At 45.9% G+C, this 15,078-nt stretch overlaps 1 protein-coding gene across 3 annotated transcripts in view; it reads right to left on the bottom strand.

Annotated features, from left to right (window-relative positions):
* asap1b (ArfGAP with SH3 domain, ankyrin repeat and PH domain 1b) overlaps positions 1 to 15,078 on the bottom strand; it is a 59,311-nt gene that overhangs the window by 41,103 nt on the left and 3,130 nt on the right. For all 3 annotated transcript variants that reach the window (XM_060044991.1, XM_060044993.1, XM_060044992.1), the window contains exons 2-3: positions 3,359 to 3,431; positions 1,786 to 1,931 (exon numbers count right to left, since the gene is read on the bottom strand). In XM_060044991.1, coding sequence (XP_059900974.1) covers positions 1,786 to 1,931; positions 3,359 to 3,431 — 219 coding nt within the window. The remainder of the gene's footprint in view (positions 1 to 1,785; positions 1,932 to 3,358; positions 3,432 to 15,078) is intronic.

Below are 15,078 nucleotides of genomic sequence, written 5' to 3'. Positions count from 1 at the left end.
CACGCACACACACACACACACACACACACACTCACACACACACACACACACACACACACACACGCACAGTAAACAGGAGTTTAATGAGTGCTAATGGGCTTCTGAGGAGCTGCTGCTGATGTCGACGTCACATCAATCTGTTCCTGGCCCCCCACCGACCCCCGTTAGCCCCGCACGTGCACTTCACGCTAGTGCACGTAATCTGGCCCTGAATCACTAGCCCATATATCTCTCTCTCTCTCTCTAGACTCGCCCACTCTCCTAACTCTTTCTCTTAATACTCACTGTCCCTCTCAAACGGCCTCATTGGCATGAGAGACAAACATTTACAATAGAGCACCAAACGGGGCAAATAATATACAAGAATAAGACAAACAATGTAATAGTCAATACAATACAATAACAATGGCAAAATGCTTCCCTCTCTTATCTCTCTCACTAAAGCCCTCATCTGTCTGTATAAACTCTCTCTTCCTACCCCATGCCCCTCTCTCTCTCTCTGAACTCACTCATCTGTGTGTCTCTTGATCTCTAAACTCACTTCCTCCCTCTCTTCCTTCCCCTTGCCCCCGACCCCCTTCCTATCTCTGTGTCTCTCTAAAGCCAATCATCAGTGTCTCTGCTCATTGCTAGACAACGCTGACTATCACTTTATTTTGATACAATAATTAATTATTTACACGTTAAATAAATGGGTATGTGAAATTCTGCTTTGCATTCTATACTAGGACTGATGGATAGTTACGTATATAAATCTTTAACAAAACAAGCTATGTGTTGTAATCTTACACAACATTCTCTTAACATAAGCCCAAGGCAACATTCATAAAGTATATAGACAGGGGAGAGAGAGAGAGTAAGAGAGAGGGAGAGAGCGAGAGAGCGAGAGAGAGAGAGAGAGAGAGAGAGAGAGAGAGAGAGAGAGAGAGAGAGAGAGAGAGAGAGAGAGAGAGAGAGAGAGAGAGAGAGAGAGAGAGAGAGAGAGAGTCAGAGAGGGAGAGAAAGACAGATAGAGTTAGAGAGAGGGAGAGAGAGAGAGAGATTAAGAAAGAATGGTATTTCTAATACCAAAGGTAGTACATGAAGGTAGAGTCAACAGTGACTAATTAAGAAGGTATTAAGAAAGCTCACACATGCACATACATGCACAAGCACACGCACTCACACACACTCACACAAACACACAGGGTCCTCACTGTTGAGTGTATTTATGGACTCTAATCTCACTGCAGCCACACAGGATAGAGAGAGAGAGAAGAGAGAGAGAGAGAGAGAGAGAGAGAGAGAGAGGAGAGAGAGAGAGAGAGAGAGAGAGAGAGGAGAGAGAGAGAGAGAGAGAGTAAGAGAGAGAGAGAGAGAGAGAGAGAGAGAGAGAGAGAGAGAGAGAGAGAGAGAGAGAGAGAGAGAGAGAGAGAGAGAGAAAGAGAGAGAGAAAGAGAGAGAGAGAGTAACAGAGACAGAGAGAATTAGAGAAAGACAGAATGAAAGAGAGATATTGAGAGAATTAGAGGGAGAGAAAGAAAAGCTGAGAATTGAGAGAGGCAGATGGACAGAGAGAATTAGAGAGAGAGCAAGAGAGAGAATAGAGAGCGAAAAAAGAGAGTGCAAACAGACAGACAGAGAGAAGCTGGACAGATAATTCAGCAGGAGTCTCAGTCACACAACCCCCCCCCCCCACACACACACACACACACACACACACACAAACACACACACACATGACATGAGGTGATGTAACCTTTCGGCCCTGGATGTGGCGGCGGGAACCATGGCGACCGGGCTTACCAGGTTCTTGAGCAGAGCCGACAGCTCCTTTGTGAGGGAGGAGAACTTGACGAAGGCCGTTCCCAGGTCAGGGTTGTCCCGGCTGATGAAGTTACCGCCAAACCGATCCAGAGCATGGGCGTAGTTCTCCTCATTCTGCACGTGGTCTGGGGATGGGGGGGGGGTCACAAGCAACAACAACATAGAGTCTGTCAGCTACACATAGAGCAGCTTGCAAGTCCATCTGAGATGAACAATCAAAGCTTACAATCAGGATGAGCTAAAGAACGCTAAACCTAAACCCTAACCCTGGAGACTGATCCTGCTTAATCAAATACCCGGACGGTTCAGATGCATCATGGGAATGAAACCACCAGAAGGGTCCATACTGCTTGACCCAGCTGCTCCACTCACCCTTTCACCCTCTCACTCTTGAACCTTGACCCCTGACCTGCTGGACAGGGCTTGGTTGTGTTATTGTGTTGTAAGCCGAGTTCTTAGTGAGGCCAGTTAATAATAGGATCAGTATTGGTAGTGGTAGCGTAGTATTAGCACCAGTAGTACTGTGGGTAATAATCCCATCCTCGGTTCTACAACAGGTACATGGACACCGACCACAAAAGTTGTTGCTTATGCTTTCTTTGTTATATTGTGTTCATTTTATTTAACCGTTATTTCACCAGTGAAGTCTTAGTGAGATTAAACATCTATTTTACTAGAGAGTCCTGGTTGTGACAGCAGCAGCAAGTATAATATTTGTCTTTTGAGCATAAGACTAAATTCACTGAACATATGTTCTTTGAAGCTCTGAAATATTATACTGGTAATTATGGTCATTATGGTAAACTAAGCATCAGTTCAACGTACTGCTATCCCTTTAGTTTTTTTGAGCTGTGATGCTGAGGTTGTTGCCGTGGTGATCGTGTTGTTGCCATGGAGACGTGGCCTGGCTAGCAAATACGGACAAATACAAATTAATATGTTTTAGTCTAATAACCATTTTTTTATAAAACGTTTATTGACTAATGGTTTTGTTATAAAAAGGCAAAACAAGCCATATTTCTCTACTTCTATATAATTATTAACTTTATATATTATTTAGCACCATTTACAAAATGCATCATAAAAACAACAGACCCAGGGTGAGAAGTTTAGTTACATTCACAGGTGAATTTGGACAGGTATATATGAACAGGTAAATGTGAACAGGTATATGTAAATAGGTAAATGTGAACAGATATAAAGGCTGTTAAATGTTAGGCCTGATGTTAAGTGCTTTGGAGTGGTAACTGGTCTTAGTGGCTGGCCAGGCACTATATAAATGTGGTCCATTTATCATTGGTTTTAAAGCACTGCGTGAGATTTGTGTAAACCACGATTATTTTAACAACCAGATGCTAAACGTTAGCAACTAGATGCTAAATGTTCCAGAAAAGGGCTTTCAGCAGTCTTATTAGAAAAGGTTTAGAGCAATGTTTTAACACGGGGGTGTCTCTGCCCCAGACTGTTTCCTCTTGTCGGTGGTGAACGTGGACACGTGGGTCCATCTGCTAAACACATTGAGGCTCAGCATGTTTACAAAGCACCGTCTCACCTTGTCCAGAGCTGCAGATGGCCTTCACAGACTTCTTCACCTTCTGCAGGGAGATCCTGTCCTGGTCCAACGCCTAGAACAAGAGCAGAGAGGAAACCTGGGATTAATATTAGATTCTATCTGTATAGCAGACTACAAGAGGGGAGAGAACAGAACAAAGTTTACTATTAGCTACTTACTGACGGTATAGCTGACTAAGAGAGGGGTGAGAACAGAACTTAGTTTACTCTTAGCTACTTACTTATTAAGATGTCTACAAGAGGGGAGAGACAGAACTAAGTTTACATTTAGAAAATAGATACTAAGATTTATTGTAAAGGCCACTACAAGAGGGCAGAGAACAGAACTTAGCAGTGTAACACCATTCCGACTTCTTACTGTATAGGCATTAAGACTTGGAGATCAAAGTTTAAGAGTAAGTTTAAGTGAAACTCGGGGTACATGCTAGAGGGCATTTAAAGGCAGATATTTGGTTGGTACACAAGGACCAGTAGAAGCTCATCAACCCAAGATCCACTGCAGTCGGATGAGTAAAAAAGGGCAGAATCACAAGCTATCTTTGGCAAGAGATGACCACCCACCCAACATGACCTTTTGACCTTACCAAATGATCTTTAACCCCTGTGTCCCCAAAAAAGCTATTGTATATATAGCGTTGTGTTATTGAGTCCTTTCTGGGAGATACAGCAATAGTTGTACTAGTTAATTAGTGATGATGATTATAGTAGCATTGAGTAGAGGTTTCTACTAAAGAGCATCATCTAATGAAAGCACCAATTGAGTTGGATGCTCAAGTCCCGACACATTATGCACTCTAAAGGGCTACTCTGTGTCACTATAGAAGCTATCGAGGCCTTCAACAATAAGACATGTAGTAGGGCTCCATGCCAGCACTGTGCAGTCACATCAGCTGACACTAACATCAGCTAATCAGAAACAACCATTGTTTGGTACATATTGTATTATGGCTTCTCAGTCTTCCTTAAGACACAGATGATATTGTGTAAATAGTGGCGCCTTGTGGGTGACCTCACTTGTAACCACCATTCCACACATTTATTTATCTATTCTGGCCAACACCAATCTGAGTTGGCCCGCAAGTGGTCTGGTAAATCTAACAGTTGTTTTAGTTTGAGGTTTTATATGAATATCTTTCTGCGGCAGTTTGACCCATATGGCGTGCGAGTTTGTGACAGCTGGTGTGGCCCGCCAAAAAAGGTCACCCATAATCCTCTCTGCTGGCGTTATTAATCATAAAGGTTTGACACAAGCATGCTTAAAACACAGATTGGGGTTACAGCCTTGTTCTTTCCACAAATTGTTTCTACGGTGATTAGAAAAATATAAAACACACTAACACCCACACAAACGAAAAGAAAGGAATCGGGATTGGTCATTGCATGGGATTTTGCAATAGCTGTTTCTGTTTGGTGATTCGATCGTCACATGACAATGACATCCATGCAATTCAATTGAGAAACCAGAAAGCAATTGAGAAACGTTTGTTTCACCAAAGAGTTTTAACTTGTGTTTAGTCCTAAAAGAGCTTTGCATTGCATTATTTAAGATTCTACGTTGTTACTCTGCGTGGGGGATCTGTGCTCTGAGTGCGGCAGGTTTAAACCCGACAGGGGGGTCTGTTTGGAGCTGGCATGGTTGAATCAATCTCAAATGGGTTTTCTCCAGTTTTTATCCATATTCAAAGTTATCCAAGCTAGGGTAGTGTACATCAACTTTATAGGTTTAAAAACTAACAAATGCTAGATTATCTAGATTGGTCGGCCATGAATTTTACTTCACGGATCGGGTAGGTGGCAGTAGCTGCTGCAGTTGCAGCGATGGTTATCTCTGTACAGCACAGTCAACTGGGAAGAATCCCACCAGACTCTTGATCGCCAAGATAAGGTTGATTCTGTTCAGCGAAGGCTTTGTGAAAATCCGCCAACCAGTTCCAGCATGAGATACTGGAAGGGAGGGTTGGCCAATGACTCGGCCACAGTGACTAAACGTTTGTGGTTGCCAGCTCCTCCACCCCAAATAAGTTGTGCTGTTTTATTGTGTCCAGGGCTATGAATAGGAAGTTAGGAGGATAACGCACATCACAATGTAGTGTGAATCCCACAAAGAGAAGGAACGGGGGCGGGATTCTAACACGTCCGCGTCGGAACGTTCTTCACCGTGGAAACCTGGGGTCACTGTACTGGGCTGGAGCCGGGAGGGTAGGTCAACAGTGTGTTCGTGAAGGGTGAGGGCATGCTAATATGGTATACATGTGCATATGCACACACACACACACACACACACACACACACACCACACACCACACACCACACACCACACACACACACACCACACACACACACACACACACACACACACACACACACACACACACACACACACACACACACACACACACACACACAAACCACAAACAAAAATAAGCTGGGGCTTGTGGGGGAGGGGGTTTTCTGATGGACATCATTAGAGGAGCAGTGACAGGAAACTGTCTCTACTTCCTGCTTCCTGTTTGAGGGGTTATCCTCTTAGACAGAGCTGCTGCTTTCTGTTCCAGCAGGAAACAGGAAGTGGCCCTGAATTGAAAGGAAACAGGTAGAAGTCATATTGTCGGGGGTTCTGTCCTATAGGTAGTGGCACTAACTAAATAAAAACAACTGCCACTTGTGCTGCAGTTCTCACTCAAGTGGAGATGTTTCCTATAGCATAACCCAAACTTGGTCATCCATCACTAGGAGATGTTTTCTATAGCACAACCCAAACTTGGTCATACATCACTAGGAGATGTTTTCTATAGCACCACTGAAACCTGGTCATACATCACTAGATGTTTTCTATAGCACCACCCAAACCTGGTCATACATCACTATGAGATGTTTTCTATAGCACCACCCAAACATGGTCAAGCATCACTAGGAGATGTTTTCTATAGCACCACCCAAATATGTTCATACATCACTAGGAGATGTTTTCTATAGCACCACCCAAATATGTTCATACATCACCAAGATATGTTTTCTATAGCCCCACCCAAACCTGGTCATTTCATCACCAGGAGACGATTCCTCTATTTTCTTGAGGGGATTCTTCGGCCCGGGCTGACAGTTGGCGTGGTAACCATGGCGACGGAATCTGGCCGGCTCGCGCTGCGCCTCAACATTCTTTCCTCCGCAGACGTGCTCTAAATACACGGCAGCTCAGCTGCACTCACGCTCACCCCTTTAACTCCTTACCTCTCTCTCTTTCTATCCGTCTTTTTATGCCTCTTTCTCTGTCTGTATCTCTTGCCCTATCACTCTGTGTTTCTCTTCATCTATTCCTACCCCAATCTTCTTTAACTATATACCTCACTCTTTCTGTCTCTTTATCTATCTTTCGTATTATCTCTCTCTCTCTCTCTCTCTCTCTCTCTCTCTCTCTCTCTCTCTCTCTCTCTCTCTCTCTCTCTCTCTCTCTCTCTCTCTCTCTCTCTCTCTCTCTCTCTCTCTCTCTCTCTCTCTCTCTCTCTCTCTCTCTCTCTCGCTCTCTCTCTCTCTCTCTCTCTCTCTCTCTCTCTCTCTCTCTCTCTCTCTCTCTCTCTCCCCGAGGAAGAGCAGTAGCTGTTGGGTACAGAGAGATACAGCAGCCCAGAGCAGTTAGCCTTGGCCACTGTGTGCAGACAGACAATCGCAAATTCACCATTTGTCCCTAGAAGACAGGAAGTGCACGACTATTAAAGGGTCCATAGCCCCTCCCCCCCCACGGCACGCGCCCCACTGCAGCCCGCTGCCCTTGTGACCACATCAGCTTGTTTATCCCTGCTGACACACACACGCACGCACGCACGCACGCACGCACGCACGCACGCACGCACGCACGCACGCACGCACGCACGCACGCACGCACGCACGCACGCTGGGGGAGGGGGAGGGGTGAATTTTGAGTTGTATAGATGCATGTCATTAAGTATCAGTTAGGGCTTAGGGGCATCTTGATGTTTAGGATTACAGGTAGACTGCGGACATTGGGGAGCAAACCCTGATCCTTGAGGGTGACCAGGCCAGCAATACTACTAGACTATCCTGCACCAGATCCTGTTTATGCGATCAGTGCTCAGAAACATCGCTTGATATAACGTGGTTATTCGCCCTGATTAACATGATACTGGACGAACAGGAAGATTGATTATTATAAGACATCTGTAACATCTCCTCCTTACCGTTGGAGGGGATAGGTATAGAAGAGAAGTAAAATGTCAGTTGAGCTATTCTTATCTAGGGACAACTGGGTTATTCCACTTAGTAATAATACTAATATGATACAGAGTGATCATAGAATCAAAAATAGAGAAAGAATGGAAAATATGAACACATATATGAAATATGAAACAGATTCCTCATGCCTGTGGTTGTTCACACTCAGATCAGAAATCAGGAAATCTGATTCATAGAGTCATGGCCGCACACACACTCTCTCACACACATAGACACATACACATCCACATATTCACACAGAAACACACAATGGCTAAGTTCAGGCTAAATTGTAGCCTTAACTTATCAGTGACAATCGGAGCAACTATTTAACTGTGTTTTCTACACAAACTCATCCCGGTCACTGATTGGGGGTTATGTCTAGGCCTCTGATACAGCTGTAAATAGTTTTAAATGAGGACATCCCCAGCTTTTGGCAGGACAGGAAGAGGAAGGGTGGGGTGGCAGGAAGTGGAAATCCATCCCTTCCTCACTGGGCCACCGTCTCACAAAAAAATAAGAGGTTGTTCCACTTTCTGACGAAGACAGGGTCCCGTGATCTATGGGAGGGTTCCATCACCTGCCACACGGTCAATCTTAGTTACAATAGGGCAACAAGAAAACCAGATGGCAGCCAGATAGTACAAAATGGAGTCCACACCTCAGATGCCACTCAGTTAAAAGGGTCCATCCTAGACAAACAAAACAGGGGGCTACACTATGATATCTGCCCCATCCTGTGTTTTCATATCGGTCTGGTGGTACAAAGCAGGCCAATAGGTAGACGCCGGTGGCTCTTCAGGATGACGTGTGCATATGTGTGTGTGTGTGTGTGTGTGTGTGTGTGTGTGTGTGTGTGTGTGTGTGTGTGTGTGTGTGTGTGTCTGTGTGTGTCTGTGTGTGTGTGTGTGTGTGTGTGTGTGTGTGTGTGTGTGTGTGTGTGTGTGTGTGTGTGTGTGTGTGTGTGCGTGCGTGTGTGCGTGTGTGTGTGTGTGTGTGTGTGTGTGTACCGGTATGTGTGTGGCACACTTCCTTCCTCTCACTTCTTGTTTGTCAGCACATGCACAATGCCTGTTTTGAGATAGGCTTAGTAAGCCACAGGGAAGCCGAAGACGCCATAATATATACCGACCACCTGATGATAACGTGTTTTGAGGATTTGTCTTTATTAAGGGTTGGAACCTTGGAAAAAAACAGAAAGAAATTTGTAAATTACTTTTAAACATGAAAATGTAAGGTTAAAGAATTTAAATGGGTAAACTAAAATGTACACTCACAAACCTACCCACAAATGAACCTTAATAAACCCTCCCACACACACACACACACACACCCACACACACTTTCACACACACTCTCACACACACTCTCACACACACACACACAAACACATAGAACTTGGTCACAACCTCAACCACGTAAGGCATGTTATCCTTCTGGAGTCACTATTCATATCCTAACATAAGAAATCTTAAACGAAACAGCAAAAAGAATAGTCCCTGACCTAAGACTGATAAGGGGGGTCAGGGAATTCAACAGGGGGCCCAAATCGGCCCAATTCTAACCACCAGTAATCCATAACTCTGTACCATCAATAGTATTCATAGCCCAAAGCCAAACATATCTACCGTAGAGACAAGATGCGTTGTGTGTTATGTTAAGTCAAATCACACAGTATGCCTGGAGGTTCACATTGTAATACTTCACTATGACATACAGCCAAAGACCATCATGCTGTATTTTTACATGACATACAGAACATAACAGCAAAGTGTAGCATAGCAAGAAAACAACCCCAAGCAAAGGAAACATGCCCAAGTAGCATGTCGCCTATCTCCGCCTCATCAGTGATCGGATGATAAGCCTGGCTTCCTTCACAGGAGTCCTGTGAAGACATTCTCTGGTTTCCAAGCTCTAATCTCAGACCACATTCCACTGGACTCTCAGGGCAACTGACTCACATTTTGACTGTTAAACCCCAGATGCCTATCGTTCACTACCATATAGTAAGCCGACCCGCTTTCATCCAGAGCGACTTCCAGTGAACACAAATGCGTAATTTAGGAGCACGTAGGGGTAAGACAATACAGAGACAGGTCGGAAAGAATCTACCATGGGTAGGATCGTACATAGATGGATCAGAAAGGAGCTAGTATGAGTTAGAGCGTACAGACTACAGAGACAGGTTATTAAGAAGCAGGTAGGGTTTAGACAGTACAGAAACAGGTCATTCAGTAGCAGGTCGGGGTTAGACAGTACAGAAACAGGTCATTCAGTAGCAGGTAGGGGTTAGGCAGTACAGAGACGGGTCATTCAGTAGCAGGTAGGGGTTAGACAGTACAGAGACAGGTCATTAAGGAGCAGGAAGGGGTTAGACAGTACAGAGACAGGTCATTAAGGAGCAGGTCGGGGTTAGACAGTACAGATACAGGTCATTAAAGAGCAAGTAGGGGTTTGGGATGTCTTCAGGTAGACTGTGGAAACCCTGAACGAACCACAAGACTCTCCTAACCAACTTCCTAGCATGATCCCCGGCACGCCACCGGGACAGGAAATGAGGTAAGCCAACGTATGTGCCGAGTGGTTCCCCCCGTGTCTAACAGGGTCGGTAAAAAAGCCTCTTCCCTGATCTCCCACTTCCTCCCGCACACGTCCACACACACAGGGTCGGGTTCCCGCTGGTTTACTGCTGGACATGAGACCAGATAACCCCCTGATCCCCGCTGTCTGCGGTCTGTCTCCCCCCTGGGCGTTTTGCACCGACAGGAGGGGGGTGGGGGGGGGGGACACTAGTGCAGAACACTAGGATGTCCTGCCAAGGGGTTTGGGCTCGGCGCAGCAGGGGCGACCAGAGTATTTGCCGCGAGTCCCAGCTGTCGGCACTCCCTCCTGTCCACAGCTGCACTACATATATCACCCTGGGCCACTAGCCTGGCCTGGTCACCCTGGGCGACTAGCCTGGCCTGGTCACCCTGGGCGACTAGCCTGGGCCAGACCACCCTGGGCTACTAGCCTGGCCTGGTCACCCTGGGCGACTAGCCTGGCCTGGTCACCCTGGGCGACTAGCCTGGGCCAGATCACCCTGGGCGACTAGCCTGGCCTGGTCACCCTGGGCGACTAGCCTGGGCCACATCACCCTGGGCTACTAGCCTGGCCCGGTGGTCCCTTCAGTCCGGGGCCCTCAGCCCAACACGCTGTGGTACGGATCCAGACTCTGCGAAGTGGCTCACAAGGAGACCCATTCGAGCCCGCCCGCGCCCACGTACGCTACAGAGCGCCACTCTCTCCGTGGGGGGCAACCACTGCGTTGGTGAGCATCAGACCAGACGGTTCACCTGGACGTGAGCGTTTTACCTCGAGAGCAGACGTTGTTGTGGGTGCTGAATGCGTGTGTGTGTGTGTGGGGAGGGGGGGGGGGGCACACGAACATCGCCATCCTGACGTTTTTTATCTGTTAGGATGGTAACTGCAGTTACATAAAAGGGTCTCGCTGGTCTTAATTATTCAGTGCGTTGGCCTCCTTCCTCACAAAGGCAAACTAAAAATACTCCTCAGGATCTGTTTAGATCACCAATTCATTTACGGATAAATAACGGCGTCGTTTTATTGTGTTATTCGTTTTTGAATTGTTGTATACTGATTTATGCTTCACTTTTACTTTGCTGTACTGAAAACCGATTACAGGCTTATTGACTGCACGGAGATGCTCAGTACAGCACTGCGCTGCCGTGTTCGCTCTTTCCCTCCTCTGCACTTCAATGTTTTACTTTCAACTCAAAAAACATTTGAGTTGAAAGAGTAGCAGAGACGGTAACAAATAGAAAGCACACTGCTATACAAATAGATTTACTTCGTTTCTACTTGCATATATTTGTATAGCAAATCATCTAAATCATGCATTAGCATTCATCAACAGAACAGCGCCAGTGAAAAGCGACTGCATAATTCAATGTACATATCCTTTCTGCACTGTACTTGTATTGCTGTGTCAACCGAATCGGACACCTGAATTGACTCATTGTTTATGAATACAGTGCTATCTGTGTAATAACCTCATGGACGTAGATGACAGAGGCATAGAGATGGACCGCAGCTTGCTACTGGAAACACTGACTGCTGTGTGTTGTTGACCGTAGGCTAGATAAGCATGTCATGTGACCAAGATGGAGAGGTCACATGTCTGCATGTCCTCAGAACTGTTTAAGACGGATATGTTACATCAGATAACGTAAATCTACGACAAATAGAAATCCTTATTCTTAAATAGTGTAGCGCTACTACGACAAATAGAACGCCTTTCATTGATTTATTAACCTAGATCTAGAACAAAAAGACAACCTTGTTCCTTAAATGCTGTAGGGCTTCAACAAATTGACTGCCTTCATCATGTCGATAAAGTTCATAATGATTAATTATACAATACATTTAAATGACCATCAGTTCTACTTTTATGAATTAGGTTTAAGGATCGTTAGCTCTAGATATAAGGTTGAAAATGTGAATTTTTGGTTTCAGAGTTAGGTTAAGTCAGAAATTGTGGATAAGTCAGGTAGAAGTAGAGGGTTTTGGTTTTGTTAAGGTCAGGGTAACTAATGATCTGGTGGGGCAGCAGTGCATCGTGGGAGATCCAGTGGAAGTGTGTGTAGTCACATCCTTTCAGCATGAGGTCAGGGCTCAGCGTTAGTGTTTGCAGAGAATAGACAACATTTTCCCTGCTCCCGACCATGTGATGCTGGGGGGGAGGAGGAGAGATGCATGCTGGGAGAAATGGATAACAGGGCTTCCCTCGGCGTGGCCATCGTGGGCTTTTAGTGGTTCAGCAAAATAAAAGCGCAGCACCACACAAAGTCCTATCTGTAGTGCTCAAAGAGAGAGAGAAAGAGAACCATAGAGAGAAAGAATTAGAGAGAAAGAGAAAGAGAGAGATGGGAAGGGAGGGAGATGGAGAGAAGGAACTAGAAAGAGAGTTGGGGGAGCGAGAGAGAGAAGGAAAGAGAAAGAGAGGGGGGAGGGCGAAGGAAAGAGAGAGGAGGGAAAGAGAAAACGAGAGAGACAGAAAGCAAGACAGATACGTAACAAAAGACAGAACACAGCCTGAGGAAAGAAGCCAGAAAAAGCGACGGAGGATGGTAGACACATAAAAAATACAACGATTTTTGCTTCCGATTATAGTGACCAGAGTAGAAACAGACAACCATGACACAGACACCTCCGCTTGCCCTAACAAACGGCCAGCGCTTTCAGAATGACGTCATGTGTTCTATTGTACCCATAAGGGTACAATAAAACCACGGATCAGCGGAACGCACTTCTCCTCGGCTGTCCACATCACATGAGTACGATGAGGAGGAAGATGATGAAGAAGAGGAGGATGAGGAAGAGGACGTCATTCTAACTCACACCCCTGCTATCATCTTTGCCCACCAAGAAAATTACGTTTTCTGATAGATAATGTATATAATACAACATTTAAACAGAACAGTTCCATTATCCAATAAAATTATGTCACCCCCTGCAATAATGATGTCACCTCCTGCATTGATGACGTCACCTCCTGCATTGATGACGTCACTTCCTGCATTGATGAGGTCACCAAATGCCGTGATGATGTCATCTCATGCGGAAATAATGTCAACTCTTGCAGTGATGTCACCACATGCAGTGATGACGTCAACACATGCAGTGCAACGGTGATCACTGCATGTTTAGATGAAATGCGGTAAGGATAGCAGCACACGGAGCGAGGTTATCAGCTATTGCAGTAATGATGTCACTCTACTGCAGGAATTATGTCATCTCCTGCAGGGATGATGTCACCACCTGTGTTGCCAGCCAACTAGCTATGCACGGGCGATGGGCTACAATTCTTAGCTCTGCACGTCTGAACATTTCTGTGACCAACCGTATGGTGTGAATGCCTTTAACCTTAATTAAAGGTAAAGGCAAGGAATGCCTAACGTTGTCTGAAGCTACCAAAGACCACTAGAAGATGAAGGGATAATGGGCGAGTGTGTCCAGCAGTGCTACCTGACCAGGTGTGGTCAGGTATAGCTTGGTGCTCAGGAAGCTTTGTGGGCTCGTTATGCAGGGATCAATAATAGATGTGTGGTGCTGCACAATCTAGACTTCCTAACGTAACACCGGCCAAAAGAGGTTCAACATATGCATACATTCTGTCTCTCTACTCCTCTCTCCAACTCTCTACTGCGCTCTAATCATCTCTCTCTCTTCACCGGTCTCCAACTGTCTCTCTCTGCGCTCTGCTCACCTTTTGATGTAAATATATATGACCCACACTCAGTGCTACCTTTGCACTATATGGTTGGATCGGCTCAATGAATTGGCTTGTGTTGTACTTGTGCAATGAGTGTAATCTAATCTGTTTTTAGATGGTTTTAACACCATCTCTCTAACTGCCTCACTGGCTCTCCCTTCCTCTATCACTTGCACTCTCTCAACCTCCCTCTTCCTCTATCACTACTTCTGTATACCTCCCTCTCTATATAACTGACTACACCTCTCTCCACCTCCCTCTGGCTAGCCTTTATCAACATCTCCCTCTCCTAACCCCTCTCTACCACTCTATATATATATATATATATCCCTCGAGCTACCTCCCACTACCTCTCTCCCTAAAGGAATCCAGCGATCAGTATCAGCCGTGAGAGTGCGTCAGCTCCCCGCCGGGTCACCGTCTCACCTCAGGTTACGTCATTAAAGATTCATGTTGTTCCTCTGCATTATTGACCCTGTCAACAAGGCAGGAAGTCACTGTACTGGAGACACAGCTGATCCATACAGAAACCCAACCCTGCCTAGAGCTTCACCAAATCCACCCGACCACTGACTCCTTGTCTGGCCGTGACATCACAGGGTGGTTAAACCACCTTCTGAGGGCCGGGGTGGTGGGAAGGAACACAACCCTGAGATTAATTCAGTGGTCATCGTTTTATCAGACAGAAAACCAATAAGTACTATTTGTGTTCCAGGGGATCTCCTGGGGAATTGTGGGAAAAATAAGTTCTGCTGACTTCCTGACCTTCCCTTCCTGACCTCATTGGCTGTGTCTGCATTCTGTCCCGGGCCCTCCCACCGTACCTCGCGCCATCCGTCGATTGGCTAAGTTACAGTGTCACGGCCCTCGAGTCGTGTGTGTTTGTTTGCTGATGAAAGGAATATGCTGCTCCTCTCTGTTGGCGCTGTACCGAACCGCGCGCCATGTGATCTCTGCAGAAATTCCAGAGCGGCTACTGAGGCCGAGCCCACACAGCGTTGTCCTCGGCGACAGATGTTTTGCGTTTGCGCTGAAGACTCCAATGCTAACCCTCCATGCGGCTAACCCTGTCATGCTAACCCTGTGATGCTCATGCTAGATTGGTAACCCTACCTGCTACCTTGGCATAATAAGCCTGCCTGATGCATAGACCTGTGTTACACTGCCTGCTTACACTGAATGGAAACCCTGGCCAT

The sequence above is a fragment of the Gadus macrocephalus genome, chromosome 23, assembly GCF_031168955.1.
Source record: "Gadus macrocephalus chromosome 23, ASM3116895v1".
Lineage (NCBI taxonomy): Eukaryota > Metazoa > Chordata > Actinopteri > Gadiformes > Gadidae > Gadus > Gadus macrocephalus.
This window is presented reverse-complemented; position numbering and strand designations above follow the sequence as displayed.